The sequence below is a fragment of the Rhinolophus hipposideros genome, assembly GCF_964194185.1.
Source record: "Rhinolophus hipposideros genome assembly, chromosome: 19".
Lineage (NCBI taxonomy): Eukaryota > Metazoa > Chordata > Mammalia > Chiroptera > Rhinolophidae > Rhinolophus > Rhinolophus hipposideros.
In genome coordinates this window covers 10,103,916-10,120,563 of record NC_138065.1, presented here as the reverse complement: position 1 = coordinate 10,120,563, position 16,648 = coordinate 10,103,916, and the positions used below count along the sequence as shown (strand labels likewise).

The following is a 16,648-nucleotide window of genomic DNA, read 5'->3' as shown; positions in this document are numbered from 1 at the left end:
GCTTTTCAAACTCAAGCTAACTGGCAATCTGGTTAAAATATAAAATCTAATGCAGTGGGGGTTGGGGTTTGAGATTCTCCACTTCTAACACGTTCCTAAAGTGATATGTTTTTGATTCTTGGACACACTTGAGCAGCAAGGCCCTACACTACTAAACTTATCTTTCAGGATTCAAAGTGAAGGAAATGCTTAGGGAAGTTAGAAAGTGAGTCTGCAGGGTACTTGAACCAAACCAAGTGGCCTTCCTCAGTCATGCTCTTAACACAAAGCAAAACAAGCAGGATGACTGCTTCCCTGACTTACAGATCTCTGGTACATGGGGGTCCTCTTTTGTTTTTTTGTTCCAGATGAGGTAGAAGATAAAGGTAAAGAAAGTGATGGAGGGGCTGCAGGAGGGGAGTGAGGATCTGATGGCACAGTAAAAACATTCTCCATCTCAAACAGCTGTGGTAACATAGGACAATGTTTATAATAACTGTGATAACAATTTACCACACATTTGACAATCAACCTATGTATCTTTACAGATAGGTTACTTTAGCAATATATAATTCATTTAATATTGATGAAATAAATTATAGCATTAACATTAAAAGGTCCAACTGAAATGTACTCTTTAAAGCCCTTACACATTCCCTAATCTATGACATTTACAATTTTTAACATGCCGTTAAGTGGCTGCTACAGTGAGACAAATCCAATCCAATTTCTTCTCAATGTCCCCCAGCTTTACCTAGAATCCAATATTCTCAACCACTTGTCTCCCTCGAGTCGAGTACACCCAGGTAAGCCATTGGGATGTGGGAAGAAAATATGAGAACTAAAAATATTTTTGCCCAGAGATAAACATGGGCTTTATAAATGTTATGGATTTACAGAAGCCTCGCTGAGTTAGTATGCCAGATCACATGTATTACGTAGGTATTTTGGGGGAGGAGTGGAGAACTCCATAAGAGGCTGACAATGAAGCGCCGACTCACTCATGTGCTTTCGGCTTATTACAATTTACCCTTGCCCAACTTAGTAGTGGACATCCAAACTTAGCTATCTAGTTAAACCAACCACACTCACCACTAGACAAATGGTTGGAAAAGACTCCCCCAGAAGAATCTAGATAGAAGACAATGCTAATAAGGCAAGCACAGGCAGAGTATGGAAGCTGACACTTCTAATGCTAGTGCTAATTCTTTAACCTCCACATTATAAAATAAATCACCATCTAAATGAGACCTGACAAGTCTGCCAATACATTAAGATCAAGACCATGATACACATGTATACTAGCAGCAATAAAACACACTATGTATTTTGTCCCTCCGATATTAATTCATGATAGTATAAAGTTTTTAAATTAAACACTTATTAACTAAGCATCCAGGCATAGTATTTCTGGTGAGGGTGGAAAGTTTCTGCACTGTTAACAGGTATACTATTTTTATAATATTGGTTATTTCATCTCTGTCCTCTCTATTTGTACTGTCACAATGCAAATACAGTGGCATTATGATTTATACCTACACGTGGAGAACTGACGGCACATGCTGTTCCTAACCACACGATCACTAACTGGAAGACCACTGCTGTATCACTGACTCATGAGTTTCAAGCTGTGCTGCTTTCACGTTTGGGCTGCAGTTCTTATTACTATATAAATAAGAATACAATGATATGACCTGTAATACATAGGCCAGGAAGCTGCCAAAACCACATTCTCAAGTTTCCAGGCCTACCACACATTCCTGCAGGTAAGAGGTAAGACTCCTGTTTTTCTTACCCTAAGAGAAAATGAACCACAATCAGAAGGAATCACAACTATCATTTCCTCCTAAGACTAAACTGTTCCCCAACAGGGTGCTGGAATTCAGGCGGTCTTGCTCGCGTCTCATCTCACCTCTAAGGGCACATCAAAACAGCCCCGGAGGAATGAGTTACATGGCTTAAATATTAAATACAAGTGCATGTATTTACAAAATGTTTGCGAGGGGGACCTTCTAGTTTGAAATCAATTTAAAAAAAACTGCAAAGGACCAGTTTTATTATGTAAAAAAATACAAGCTTTTATACTCAAACCTGAGAAAAACAAACGCAAACAAATATATCAATGTATTAAAAAATTTAAGCAAATCAGTAAGAATTAAACTACTAGATATAAGCTCCACGAGGGTGGAGACACTTTGTTCAAAGCTAAACCCCTAGGATCCAGACAGACAGTGCCTGGCATAACATGCACTGTGGGTTCTCCTGCATTACCAAATCTATTTACTGAAAGACTTTAAAGATCATTAAACACAAAACATATGAAAAACTTCAATTTTGGCCATCAAAAATATAGATAGAGCAAATTACTCATTTACCAAACTACCAAAGATAAAAGATTTAAAAATACTGAGAAGTGGACTAAAAACAACATGCTTATATGCACTTTTATGGTGGTAAACCAGTGCAACCTTTCTGAAATGCAGTAGAGCAACATGTATCAAAATGTGGAGGTATTTTCCTTATTTCCACTGCAGGAAACTTCTGGGGAAATCTGAAACATGGACAAGGCTTTCATGCATAAATGTGTTCATTGAAATGCTTAATGCTTTAATAAGAAATTCCTGGAAGTCTAACACTGGTTCAAGAAGTCAGTAATTTAAACGCTACGTGGTCATTAGAAAGGATGTATGAAAATGCTTATGCTGTAACACGAAATGACAAAAGAGCTGTTTATATCGTATGATTTCAACTGTATTTTAAGGAACGATCAGAAAAGCCTAATTGAATGTTTACAGGTAAGAAAATACTTAGAAAGTGTCTCAAAGGCAGAGCTAAAAAACGGTCAATGGGGACAGCACTCAGTACTGACTCCAGGCCTCACATTCCGAATAACTGTCTTTCACAGTAAACCAGAACCTGAGTATCTACAATGCATTAGCACCGTTCTAGATTCTGCTCATGTGTTAGTGTACTCAACAAAAATTCCCAACCACATGAAGTTTAGACTTTCTACTCTTTCTTGTGAATTTATTTCTAAAATTGGAAAATCATTAACCATGTTAACTCCCTCCCCTTAAAAAAAAAAAAGAATTGGTAAGAATCTCAGGTCAAATTTAAAGCTCACTTCCAATCTAAGAAACCAAATGAAGTTTCCTAAAGACCACAGAACTAGAATCAGAAGACTAACTTTTACTCCTCTTCCTCATACTTCTAAGTTTTCTTGGATTATTTCCTCAAGTGTAAAGTGAGGGCCTAAGTGGTTTCCAAATTCCCCCGGGGAGGAAGTTAAAATTTTGTGCTTTGTAATTTCTTCTTGCAACATCTGAGTTGTTTTCCCCTTTTTCCTAACCTAGTCTGCTTGGCTTCTACTGTCAGGAACTCATTTACAGCATACTAATTGCTTGCTGTCTTCTGGACATGTTCTAAATGTTAATTGAAATGCATTTTCCTACTATTTCAAATGTATCTTGACCAATATACAGAAAGTACCTAGTGAATGGTATTTCATGATTTTGTAGCCTTTCAGTAATTTTGTATAACTAAAAAGATCTCCAGATCCTTTCTCAACAAATTAAGTATTATCAGGTTTTCTCCTTTTAGTAATTCTGTGATTATTTGTTCCTAAAGAAAAAAACTAATGCTTTTAAATTTCCTGTGTTGTTTAACCTGGAGCTCCAATGTATAAGAATAATTTCAAATTACTAGGTTTTGTATTCTATTCTATCTTGTAAGCAGTCTTCTGTCCTTCCTTAACAGGTACCTCAAAGGGTTGTTGGGATGGTTAAATTAGTTGCTTCATATAAAAAGCCTTAGAATACTTCTTAGCTCGTAAGTACTCCTATAATTTATTGTTAGGTCTTTTTAAAAAGCAGGGCAAAGATAGAACCAGGCAACACACACCTGGAGACCTTGCTGAAAATCAGCCCATTAGTCAATACCTTCTAATGTATTATCCAACTTGTATTTCTCCACACTGACCATTATGCTATCACAAGATACACTGTCCAATGTCCTTATTGAAAATTTTTATTTTTCATTTGCTCCTTGATTTTTGGTAGGAAAAAAGAGCAAGCTCCAAAGTTCCCACACCTGACTTTGAAAATCAAGACATTTAGAGTTCTTGGTCGCAGGTCTCTCCTAACTTCTACCACACCCCTAACAAATTACTCTGTTATATTCTCATTCATTTGGGGTTTTCTCTTACTGTTCCTAGCTTTGCTCTCCTTTTGACACCTTTAGATTGTCTCGATCAAAACACTCACTAAATGAATCCACATCTATTTTCACACCCACAACAAACTTCTTATAAGCCTTATTCTTTCTTCATATTTTTTAAGGGCCAGTCTCATTCTTCCATATGTATTCACTTCTAATTATGTACTACTTTTACTGTTTTTATGAAACTCCCTTTTAAAATCTGGGGTTCTCCTGCATTACCAAATCTATTTCCTTTGCTGTACCTCTTGTAACCAGAGTTAAGTGACAACTGTACAATCAGAGCATGTTTTACTGTCAATATCCCCCACCCCATATTATCTGTATATATGTCAACATACATAACTTTTGACCTCTATGGGTACATACAGGTGTATTTATTTATATATTAAAAATGTGCAAACTAATATTTAGAATACAAAACATAGGCTAAACAAAAAGCACTTCCACTTTCAATCTATTTCTACAATTCATGTCAATGACATGAAATGGAGACCTTAGTGTCAAGTTTTTCATCCTTTTGAACAGTAAAGATAATGGTATAGTTTCAATTTCCATTATCTTCTCTAACCCAGCACAATCTGTATCTAAAATTATTTTTTCTAAAAAATACCCAGATAAGGATGTAGAAAAAAACAAGTAGAAAAAGCAAATGGTACAACCTTAAAATTGACCAACTGAATGCCTCTTTATGGAATACATGTAACAACAATAAATTGGTATCACTGGTAGTTTTCAGTTAAGAAACAATTCTGGTCCACATAGTAAGGTCATTACTATAATGTCATCAACCTTTAAATAAGTTGGACATAAAGGCTCCAGTGATTCCTGAAATGGTGATGAAGCATTTATAAAACAACCTAGAAATACCTGTTTTCATTCCTCATTCTATTTGATCGCTGCAGCATTTTAAAAAGGTGTATCCGTAACTTCTTGAAATTCTCTTCTTTGGCATTCCTTCCTGACTACCTGTATTTCTTTGAACATTCTCTCCTTTGTCACATCTTCCTTTATCACTAAAAGTGATGACGCCTTTCTGAATTTCAAGTCTTTTATTTCCACCCATTTTGGAAAAGCTAGGAACTAAACATTAAAAAGGAAAACTGCACTTCATAATCCTACCTCCCCAAAAGAACCATTGTTTAACATTCCACACTAGCATATTTTCTCAACTTCGGATTGCTAGCTAATGAACATAATAGATTTCCACAATGTATTGTAATTTCGGCAAGTCCCTACCTAAATTTCCCCATTCCTATGAACAACAATGGTTTCTAACCTGGACAACTGGACAGACCCAGTCAATTTCCTTCAGGCTCATCTTCACATGCAATTGGTCACCACGTCCAATCACGTCTACCATGAAAACACCTAGTGCCTACCTCTTTCTCGGCCTACACACTGGCTTTTACCTTCCTTACACCCTATTCATTGCTCTTAACGTGTCTGCCCATCCTCATCCTATCTCTTAATTAAAAGTGGCACCATTTGTCTTTTAAAGATACACTTCTGAATATATAACTTTAAAATCTGAAGCAATAAAACTATCTGTTTTGAAATACAAAATCCATTAAGCCCTTGCTTATAAATATCTGATGACTTTCCTTACAGAAGAAAGTCAAACACAGTGGCCCTTCAGAACCTGCCTCCAGAAAGCAAGTCTCCCTTTCAGTTACTCTCTTCACCCCACAAAACTCTATTCTCTACTCTGTTCACAATGGACAACTCCATATATACCACATGCTCTCTGACCTCTCTGAATCTGCTATACCTCTACCAGAAGACTCTTAACAAAGTACTAGTCACCTTTCAATGTGCCTTCTCTGTAGGCTTTCTGTACCTTAGATTATAGAGACCCTGAACAAAGACTGTAATGGGCATTCCTATCTGAAACCCTAACTTCTAAATAATACAGATGGAGTTTTTCTAAGAGACCAATAAATCAAGAGATCTGCGTATACTAATAAGTATAACCTTATGTGAAAAAAATCTCATGGTTTTGGTCATAATGTCCCCATCTAACAAGACAATAAAATAAAATTATCTAGTGCTGATATGTAGTGCTGATATATAGTTGAGACTATAAAGTTTTCAATACCTTTAGAAGAGAACGATTAAAATGATTTTGTATTTGAATAAATAATTAGGAAATCCAGAATTATAAACTGATTCTTGCCAATGGGAAACTACAAACCTACCTCGCAGTGATAATCAAATATTGCACTTTCAGTAGTATTTGCTGATTCTTCTTTTTCAGCACACGTTTCAAAGGATGAAAGTTGCTAGTATTAAAAAAAAGAGCGAGAGAAAATGATCTACCAAGCTAATAAAGAATACAACTGCTGCTGCACCGGGCAATCTCACAGCACAGCACTGAAGAAAACAAAGACTACTAGCAGCGTTGGGAAGTGCTCTTTCAAAGCTGTTGAGTAGGCACAAACTTCTTGTTTCAGATCAAGTGTTGTGTCTTCAACTTAAGTGTACTCTTCTTTGGTCTTGTTGGTTGTTTCGAGGTTTGTTCCTTGCCTGATCTGAACTTGAAGCAGCAGTTTCAGGTGGTAAAGTCTGTTCTGTTACACTTCATACTAGAGATAAAAAATGAAGACATTAAGTACGACTTACATAAAATAATCAGGGACAGAGGGTAGGAAGAGGGACAAGCTCATTTCATTAACTTAGAATCAATGTGTCAAGCAAGTAATGCAGGAAACTTGGAAGCACATTCACTTGATGTTATTTGAACAATCTCTCATGTGCCGATACCTTTAGAAACACACTCGAAACTGGAAATTATTTCAGTCCCTATTGACACCCCTCCCAATAAGCTCTAAGTTACATAGCATAATATTTAGTGCAAGTGTTTTATAAACATCCAGCACTGTGTTAGGTATTGTGGAAAATATAAAAGAAGTTCCTGCCATTAGGTTTCACTCTTGCTAAGAAGAGTTATACATGGAGAAAACCAGAATATAGGACAAAGTGTCAGAATATAGGACAAAATTAATTTGCTAAACTAATACCTGGGTACCTCCTATGTCACATACCACTATACTGATATACTACTTATTGTTTATTCACCACTGTTTTGGTTTTTTTTATGTGCATCGAAGCAACATGATGAGTGTAGTCAGTGACGGCTTTTCAATAAGAGGTGGCATTTGAACTTAATTTGGAGAAGTAGGCAGATCTTTAAGAGAAGACAGTTGAGTATTCTGGGCATAAAATATCACATAAGCCGAGCCAGTAAATTCTAAGTTTCTTGAGAGCAGGGATCACATATATAATTTTCTATACCTGGCATCAAGGGAGGTTTATTGCATGAAAGACTGTTAACAATAAGTGTGCCTTTGTTGTTTCAGAGGAATCAATAGACTAGTCTGGCTAGAACATAGACTGGGTTAAAGTGAAATGGGATATGTAGTGTGACAGGTGTAGTGGAACCAGATTATGAAGCATTTCAATTTGATATGAATAGGAAACACTTTCAGTTTCTTTTGTTTGTTTTTAAGTGTTTTTCCAGGACCCATCAGCTCCAAGTCCAGCAGTTGTTTCAATTTAGTTGTGGAGGGTGCAGCTCACAGCGGCCCAACAAGAACTGGCAATCTTGTTAAGAGCACTGTGCTCTAACCAACTGTGGTAACCGGCCACCCCAGTCTTAGTTCTTGATAAATTAAGTCTTGAAATCTTATGGGAGATGACTAGTGAAGGAAAAAGAAATATCATTTGAGCTGTTGCCATAAACAGATGAGAAATGTCTATAGTTGAGAAACAATTAAGATGAGATGAAATGTAAGAGAAACGAAATTATAAATAAAACCACAGAACTGTCCTTAATATTAGCTGTAAGAAATTATTTCAGACTCAAATGTTAACTAAAATGGTGCTGTTAACTAAACTGATTTATTTCTATGACCAGAAAAAGGCAGATTGGGTTTTAGATATGCTGAGAGACGAATCGTATATCTGAAAAACATCAGAAACAAGAATGAATATAATAAGGTGAGAGGTCAGAGCTGGTGAAATAACTTACACCAGGGGAGCTCAATTCTAATCACTGATACTAGTAAAATGCCAGGAACAAGTTATTTGATCTAAATTTCAGTTTCTCATGCAAAATGAAAATTCAGTAATAGTTGATCTATGGTTACTTGAAACTGTCCTCCAAGTAGAAATAAAAAAATACGAGGTAAAAAAATAGTTGATCTTTGGTCATTTTTTGTGGTTGTATCTAATATTCCATGACTTTATATTGTTACTTCAAGTTATCAAATATTACATCTGTCTGATCTCTCAACTTTATTTGGATCATTTTCCTATTACCCAGATTAGGTACTTCTTAGAGGAATGATTCGCAAATCACGTGGAAAGCTTTAAAATATACCTATGCCCAGTCCCCATTCAGAGTACCGGCCTGAAGTGGGGCCACCTTTGTAATGATCTTTGATTCTTCTCTCTCTACCTCCACACCCAATGTTGTAAGTCTCAATAATATTTCCTTCAAGATATCTTTTGTATTTATCTTTTGTCCTACATGACATATTTTAGTCCTGGTGTCGAACACATCTGCTAACTTCCAGTGTCAATCAATCCTTTTCATTTTGTCACATAACACTGCTACCCTGATCTATTTAAAACTCCCAATTTCATCTATCTCCTGGTCCAAAATCTTCACCGATTTTTCCAGCACTCTAGATGGGAAGGTCTTAATCCTGGCTGTATATCCAACCCAACAACCTGGGTAACTTAAAAAATAAAATAAAATAAAAAAGCAAAAGCCTGGATCCCACGTTGACATTCTAATTTTTCCTTACTTGAGTCTGTTCCCAGGAGTTGGTGTATTTTCTTTATCCCCGCCCCCCAAGGTGTTTCTGACTTGCAACCAGGGTTTAAGAACCACCGTTCAAGGTGTCTACCTTCTCCTGCTCTCTCTAGTCCTCCTAAATGGGTGCATTCTCCTTCCCAATCCTTAAACACAACTCTTGGGAGATTCCTGAATTCTCACCTTCTTCCCATAAAGAATATAATTTTGCCTCCTTCAAGGTGACAAAAAGTCTTTCCTTACCACTCCAGCACAAACTTACTACTTTAAGCCCCACTGTGTGTGAGGCAGTAGTTCCCGCTGCCTACATCCTTCTTTTGGGTACCAAATCATTTCTGTACTTTGCTTACTTCACGTTTATGGATCTTGTTCCTCCGATTACATTTCAAATTTCTGAGATGAACAAGTTTATTTCTTTATCACAGCCCCCTTTAGTGCCTAACCCAGCACTGCTAAACTTAACCACAGCAGAAAATAATATAGAAAAAAGGTAGCTAGTCCGTAATAGGCAAATGACACCACAACGCAAGCACAGGCAGTTCTATCAACTTTTAAAATTGTTGTTTTGATTAACTAAAGTCTGAATTATCCAATCAAGAAATAATCTTTATTTTTAAAAATAGAGACTTGGCACACTGGTTTAACCTTAATACCTTAGGTCTATTTATGAAGACTTCAGAATTGCTATCTGATAAAACGGGTGAGAATTTCATCAAACTGCTAAAGACAAAACTGCATGGATGGGAAAACCAACCAAGAAAAACAACTTTCCTTGAAAAATCTGAATTGGATTAACCCAGTCTAGAGTGTTGTATTATGTTAAGAACTACATATCACATTTGTCACTTGTTAACACAGAAATAAGAGACTTCCAGAATCTAAAATCTGAAGCATTGCAGGGCTAGTCTTGGGCATTTAATGAAGTCTATTAGGATCTATTAAAATTCAAACAAACCCACCTTTATGAATAATTGAGTGTGGCTGAATTTCATTAATATCTTCACAGCTGACTCAATATTTTTCAGTCAAATTAGCACTTAATGAAACACTTGAAAGGTATCCATTGGGCATTTTAGTAAAATTGGCTATTCACTTATGCCAAAATTATTAACATTCCTGGATGGCACTGACAACTTCTTTTGCCTTAACCCTCTGAATATAATAAGTGTATCGCCTCTACCTCCCTGAAAGCTAGACACTTAAGTCACATGGAACAGAGAGCATCAATCAAAAAACTAAGGAGCAAACTAAACGTGGATCTCAATCTCCCTGATTGCTAAAGTCATCAACTCCTTTTTACTTTGCACTGTATGGAAACAGTATCACCACTAATTAAATAGCAACTATTATGTCATTTTGTTTTAGGAGTTACAACTAATTTCTTTACTTGAACTGATAAACCAAATAATCCCTATTTCACCTGTCTTAAATTTGTCATCACCTGTGTCGTCATTTACTATCTCCCCCGGTTCAATCCTTTATCTCAAAGGCCTAGCAGAAGTCAAGCAAATAGGCACTAAGTAAATAAATGGTGAACTAAAACAATTTATGCAATTAGTAATACATCTAAAATGTATCACAGAACCCAGTTTATCATTTTGAAAAGTAATTCTCAAAGCACTCACTTGGAGAGAATGTTAAAGAAAGGCTAAAGCAGTCTACAAGTTTCCCCACGTAATGCACTCTCTTCTCTGAGAAGGGCAAAGACCCAACTACGCAGCACTGGAATGAAAGGTTCTCTCTCTATTGTTGACTTATATGAATAATATTCTGGCCTTTAACTTCCCAGTTCATATTTCTTGATGCATTAACTCAAGACATGCTAAAGAATATCACATTTTGCTATAATCTGTACAACTTAATTACTTAACAGGTTTTAATTCATTTTTACTTTAGGACCTAAGAAAAATGATAAAGGTTAGATAATTAACCAACTTAAAACAATTTAAGTCATCACTATGTTGAGTGGAAATAAAAGAAAATCAAATTGCTGCAACTATTTTTTTGTATGTTAGTAACAATCGTGCTGGGTTTTAGTTATCTGAACAGCTAAGTTATTTAAAATTATGTATCCATCTATTAACTTCCCTGCCTTTACACACACTAAATACTTTGAAGTAAGACAAATGCCAGTGTGGGAAGAAGCTGAAGAAATGCTCCACACAAACTCAGATAAGCGTGTAGACGAGCATTGTCCCCAGAAATAACAGTGCCAGCCACAATCCTAATTTAAAACCTTTCAGTAATCATATTAAAGTTGAAACAGGTAAAAGTATTCAAGTGAAATTATGTATCTTATTTAGCCAAATGTATCCAAAATGTTACCAATTTTCATATGCAACCAATCTAAAAAATTGAGATGTTTTTACAGTTCTTGAAAGCCAATGTTTATCTTACAATTACAGCACATTTCAATCCATAGTTGCGCACAGTTCAAGTGCACAATAGCCACACACGGCTAGTAGCTACCACACTGGTCAGAGCAGGTATAGACTGATGAAGGAAAAAGGCACTGACACGCTTAATAAAGCAGTAGTAAACGTAAGGCCCTTGGGCAAAGACTTTCACTGATAAAAAGGTATGCAGTATCTAACAAATATGACCATAGCAGAAGTCTGTACTTAGTACACTTAAAAAACAGTAGTACAAATAACTAACTGGTTATATACTAGCTGTAGCTGTAAACCAATGGATAGCTCACACATTCAACGTGAAGATCACTTTACTTTCAACTACGCACACTATTTTACATCAGAATACAAGGATATGTTAATTATAAAAATGCTCGAAAAATAAAGTTATTATTCAGTATTTCTGAATAGACTACTGCCTAAAATATCACACTCAGTTTATAATACCCATAATGAAAAATGTACAATAGAATTCCTCAGGCTTCACAGTATGAACTAAAAGAAAGTTTTGTATTATTTTGTTTTTTAAGTAGTTACTCATACATGCAAGTAGGAAACATTCTCACATCAAAAATTCTAATATCAGGAATTTTTTAAATCCCAATTTGGCAGAAATGATTTAAAAGAAATGATGGGATTCAAGAAAACAAGTCACTCCCACCACAGCAGTTTCACTACTGAAGACATTCAAGTATTAAGTCTTAAAAAAGTACAGTTACAATTCTTCTAGCTGTAATTCTCTATTATGAAAAATCCTACAAATGTTACAGCTCTCCATAAGACAATCTGGGTCAAAGCTCTCAAAGTAATTTCCCCTTTGTTATTTGAAAAAACAAAGCTAAAAAGGAAAATCAATTGTTCATTTAACAAGATCTCAAGATTTGATTTTTTGATACAGTCCTAAAATTCAACTCCTTAAACATCTGTCCAAACAGCATTTCTATGCTTCAACTACCTCATCAAAAGCATGCTCTTTACAACAATATGAACTTAATGCCATTTAACTATACACTTTTAAAAAAGGTTAAAATGGTAAATTGCTATATTTTACCACGGTTTAAAAGAACTGTATTTTTTTTAATTTTGGATGGCCTGTACCATGTGTCTTTAGCTAAAGGGAGCGTAAAACAGGAGTGGGATAAAGTAGGTCTACATGTCAGCTTTTACACTCTTTTTTGATCTGCAAGGAATTTACAATTTTCAACCATATACTAAAGATCTTATTTGTTAAGCCAGAACTTATTTACAAAAAAAGAAAACCCATCTTCTGTGCCTCAAATACTTTACTTTTCAACTCAGCTGCTATAAATACTCTTCTCGATGGTAAACATCCAGAGCAGCTGCAAAATCACTCATACCACCACCACCTCTTTTATTTTGGGCCTAGGGCTAAAAGGAACCAAGAACAGGTTGAATATTTACCTAGATTTTATTACTCAGGCACATGCCTCCTGACCCACACCAACAATACCCATCACAGGTTAGGCTCAGAAGGACACCACCGTGTGACATGACCCTTCAGGGTAGTACTGAGAACGCTTGCCTTCTAGAAACTCAAAAGGAAACCACTCGGCGTGTTGGCCCAGAACGCGGTGAGCTCGGATTTGGTACCTACACTTCATGGACCGGTAGCTCCGGGCCCGAGCTGCCAGGTCGCGTCGTCCCGATAAAAAACCTTTCTCCCAAAGGGAACAGATTTAACCACCAGTCTTTGGGCGCCCCCCCCCCTCCACCCCGTCTCCCGGCTGTTGAAAGAGGACCACGTTCTTTCACTCACTTCAGGTGCGAAACCAGGAAATTACCTCCAACCACAACGTTCAGATTTTTGTGTTTGCAGTTTGAAGGCTGTGTTACGGAGCATTCCCTGCCTCACTTGAGTCAACCGAGAGGAGCCATCTGCGTGTTTCTAAAGGAAAACCTTAAAAGCAAAAGAACCGTGGCACTGAGATTTCGTACCGATAAAACACCGGACGGTTAAAAATCTACAAAGTGTCTCCGACCGGGGCTCTAAACACCTCACTCTGAACAGCAGGCCAAAGCCCAGCCATGCATGGCACAACGCAGGCCGGGTCCCTGCACTGCGAGGCGCCAGACAAGGTGGTGCGGAAGGCTCCGCGAAGCTCTCACACCGCACGCCCCCACCCCGGGACGGAGGGCTGAGAGCCACGTACCTAAGCGTAGGGGCCGGTCCCCTTTCCCAAGAAGCCAAAGGAGAAGCACAGAGGGGAAGGTAGGGTGTAGAGACCCCACGGTACACAGCTCTGGACGAGTGGAAGGAAGGATGGCAATGCGGCCGCGACACTCTGCCAGATGGGGCTGGGGAAAGGAGGTGTCTCTAAGCACTTGGAGAAAGCGGGGTCTCAGTCTATACACAAAGGAAGCGCCACCGCCGCACTGCGCTCTGGTACTCGTAGTCAGATCCCTCAGCAGGTGACAGCCAGGAAACTATAGGGTCCAGTCAGACTAGGCCCCTCTCCTCTGCCTCCGGCTCTTCCAGCCTCACACAAAGGACCGCGCCACCACCCCCTCGCCCCGCCCGCCGGGACTTGTAGTTCCCGTTTACGCTGCCAAGCCGCAGAGGGGGAAGCGGCCAGACTACAACTCCCAGCAGCCTCCGCGCCCGAGCCCCGCACCCCTGCCTCCATCTTGGCTGCGGTCGCAGCCTCCATTTTCGCTCCCTCCCCCCCTTCAGTCACCACCACCGCCACCACGCGCGGCCGCCTGCCTTCGACTCTTCGGTTCGGCTCTGCGGCCCGACGTGAGGGCTAGACAGCTGAACCAGGGCCGGGTGGAAAAGGCCGGGGTAGGGACTCAGAGTGAAATTTTCCCTACCCGGAGCTCTGGGAGTGTCCAACTTGACTCAGAAGTCTCTCCCGTTAGTCTTGGCCTTCTCTTCTGCCCTTAGCCTGGCTTGTTACTACCCCCAAATGGACCCTGAGACCGTACTCACCCCAACAGCTCAGCGCCCCCTCTCCAGCGCCGCCATAAGCAGCACGGCCCGGTACGTAGGAATAAATCTCGCTTCTCTCGCGAGAGTTGCGGGCACCGAGCGCGTGCACAGGAAGGGGAGGGGAGCGTATTCCCAATACGCTTGCGCATGAGGGCCGAGTGACGCTTACGAGTGCCCTGAGCTTAACCATAACCAAGATGGTGGCTACGTTGCCACTACGTTCTCTTGTCCATCAGCTGCTGGAAGCAATCGTGGTGTTTACTGACTCCGCTGGGACGCCAGGGGCGAGGTGTCGGGAGGCTTTCGGCGTCTCTGATCTTTGCAAACCTGAATGTGCTTTGCTAAACCAGGGTAAACCTTGAGGGCGGAACAATTTGAAGGGCATATCCAGGAATGTCATAGAAAGGATTTCTCTTTTCCCGGCGATATTACAGGAATGCCCAAACCTCAGTTTCCCCTCCCAGCGCAAGCTTTTTTCTCTTGTCTGTTACGTTAGGCTGGAATTTTCATTGGTAAGCCAGGCTTTTCAGCAAGGTAATTTGGAAGTCTTGATGGTGATCTTTGTCTCCCAGAAACGACATTGCTTGCAACAGACTAGAGTGTGAGCAAGACAGCATTCACCCCCCCCACCCCCACCCCCGGGCCCCCGCTCCGAAAAACCTTTAACTGACCTTTCTGGTTATCAGAAGATAATTCGTAGGGTGTCAGGCAATCAAATAGGCCGAATCAGTAGCAGGAAAGTTGAAATCAGGGCAAATGGATCATTCAGCCAGCGGTGTAAAAGCAAGCAGAAAAGTTCAGTGCATCACCCCTTGGCAAACAATGGAGCAGTCCCCTCTGGTGAGAGGGATGCTCGTCGTAGATTCTGTGGCTCTCTCTCACTTGACAGTATTGGATAAACACAATGAAGGACCAGGAATGCTTTTGAGAATTCTGCCACCCACTCATTTTATTTTGGCTCTCAACACGTTTTTTCAGCATCTCGTGTGTGTCATCACTGGCGTGTACACCGCAGTAAAGAGAAACGGACGTGGTTCTGTCTTCAAGGAACTTTCAGTGTAACATCATTAATCACAGAAACAAATCTAAACATACACTTTGAAGAAAGTGTAATGAAGGAAAAAAGGTGCACAGTGTTAAGAGGATATAACCTTTAATTCCAAGCAAATCATCTTGAATTCTGAGAGGCGGCAGTATCCTACTTCTGATGTTCCAAGATTTTCTCTAGACCTCAGTTGCCATACTACCTCCAAGCTGCCTCTTTGTTCTTTGCCACGCTTTCCTTTAAGATGTTTGCGTCACTTTCAATGCTTTCATAGCTGTATTGTAATTATTAGTTTATGCCAGCTAATGATACCTTAGGACAAGGCCTGTGACCTTCATCTTTGCATCTCTGGTTCCTGACAGTACCTGGCATAGACAGCTCTCAAAAGCTTCTTGAATGGATAGCAATGAACAACAGAGTAAGTCGTTAAAAATTGGAATGTACTGTTGGGGAAGTACAAAACATAAACCTATCAAACCAGCTGTTTTGTTTCCTTTGTCCAATTTTTAAATTGAGATCTCTCCTTCCCAGCAATAGATCTAGCCTGGATATTCTAATCAAATGTTCCAGAGAAATTGCCTGGGGCTCTTGCTCTAGAAACAAGGTCAGATGAAGCTGGGCTAAAAGTGGAATTAGGTCTAAGAGCACACATTCTCAAATATCACAGCAATGGGAAATGTAAAAAATCATGGTCTCACTATATTCTATAAATACAATTCCTTTTAATAAGAAAGAATAAAGTCTGGATTTCTGCCATTACACATAGTTCCTAAAGACCTTAAACCATTTAACTATCGTCATTCTGAATGTTTCATTCTGAATTTGTGTCAACTTCCTTTATCATCCTCATTCTGAATATGTTTCAACTTCCTTTAAATTCCTCCCCATCCATTATTTGTATCAATTTACATTTGACACAAAATGCAGATATATACATTATAAACCCAGAAGGATACATTTTAGCTTCCAATGAATGCATCAAAGAAAGTAGATGATGGAATAATGATTTAAATCATTAGTTTAAATGATTTATTTCAACAAGTACTACCCATAATTAGAGGTAGGTTTCATTTTCAGATCACTACATTTTAATTTTTTTCAGATTAATTTTGAAATCAAATTAAAAAACAACAAAGAGTTATCTTTTTACTTTTTTTAAAAAAACCTGAAGTTAATTAAGGCAGACATTTGTGAAGTCAATTGGGGAACCAGCTCCTATGCAACAGGGT

General features: G+C 38.7%; 1 protein-coding gene across 18 annotated transcripts in view; it reads right to left on the bottom strand.

The window, feature by feature from the left end:
- The window catches only part of CSDE1 (cold shock domain containing E1), a 36,397-nt gene extending 21,187 nt beyond the window's left edge, over positions 1–15,210 (bottom strand). For 2 of the 18 annotated variants that reach the window (XM_081026472.1, XM_081026477.1), the window contains exons 1-4: positions 14,375–14,453; positions 13,202–13,342; positions 6,393–6,779; positions 304–444 (exon numbers count right to left, since the gene is read on the bottom strand). In XM_081026472.1, the coding sequence (XP_080882598.1) occupies positions 304–435 (132 nt within the window). In that variant the 5' untranslated portion in view covers positions 436–444; positions 6,393–6,779; positions 13,202–13,342; positions 14,375–14,453. Of the gene's footprint in view, positions 1–303; positions 451–6,392; positions 6,780–13,201; positions 13,343–13,595; positions 13,968–14,374; positions 14,497–15,045 lie in introns of those variants that run through there. The other 16 variants (XM_081026474.1, XM_081026479.1, XM_081026464.1 and 13 more) reach the window with 14 other exon arrangements.
- Between the last annotated feature and the right edge of the window lie 1,438 nt (positions 15,211–16,648).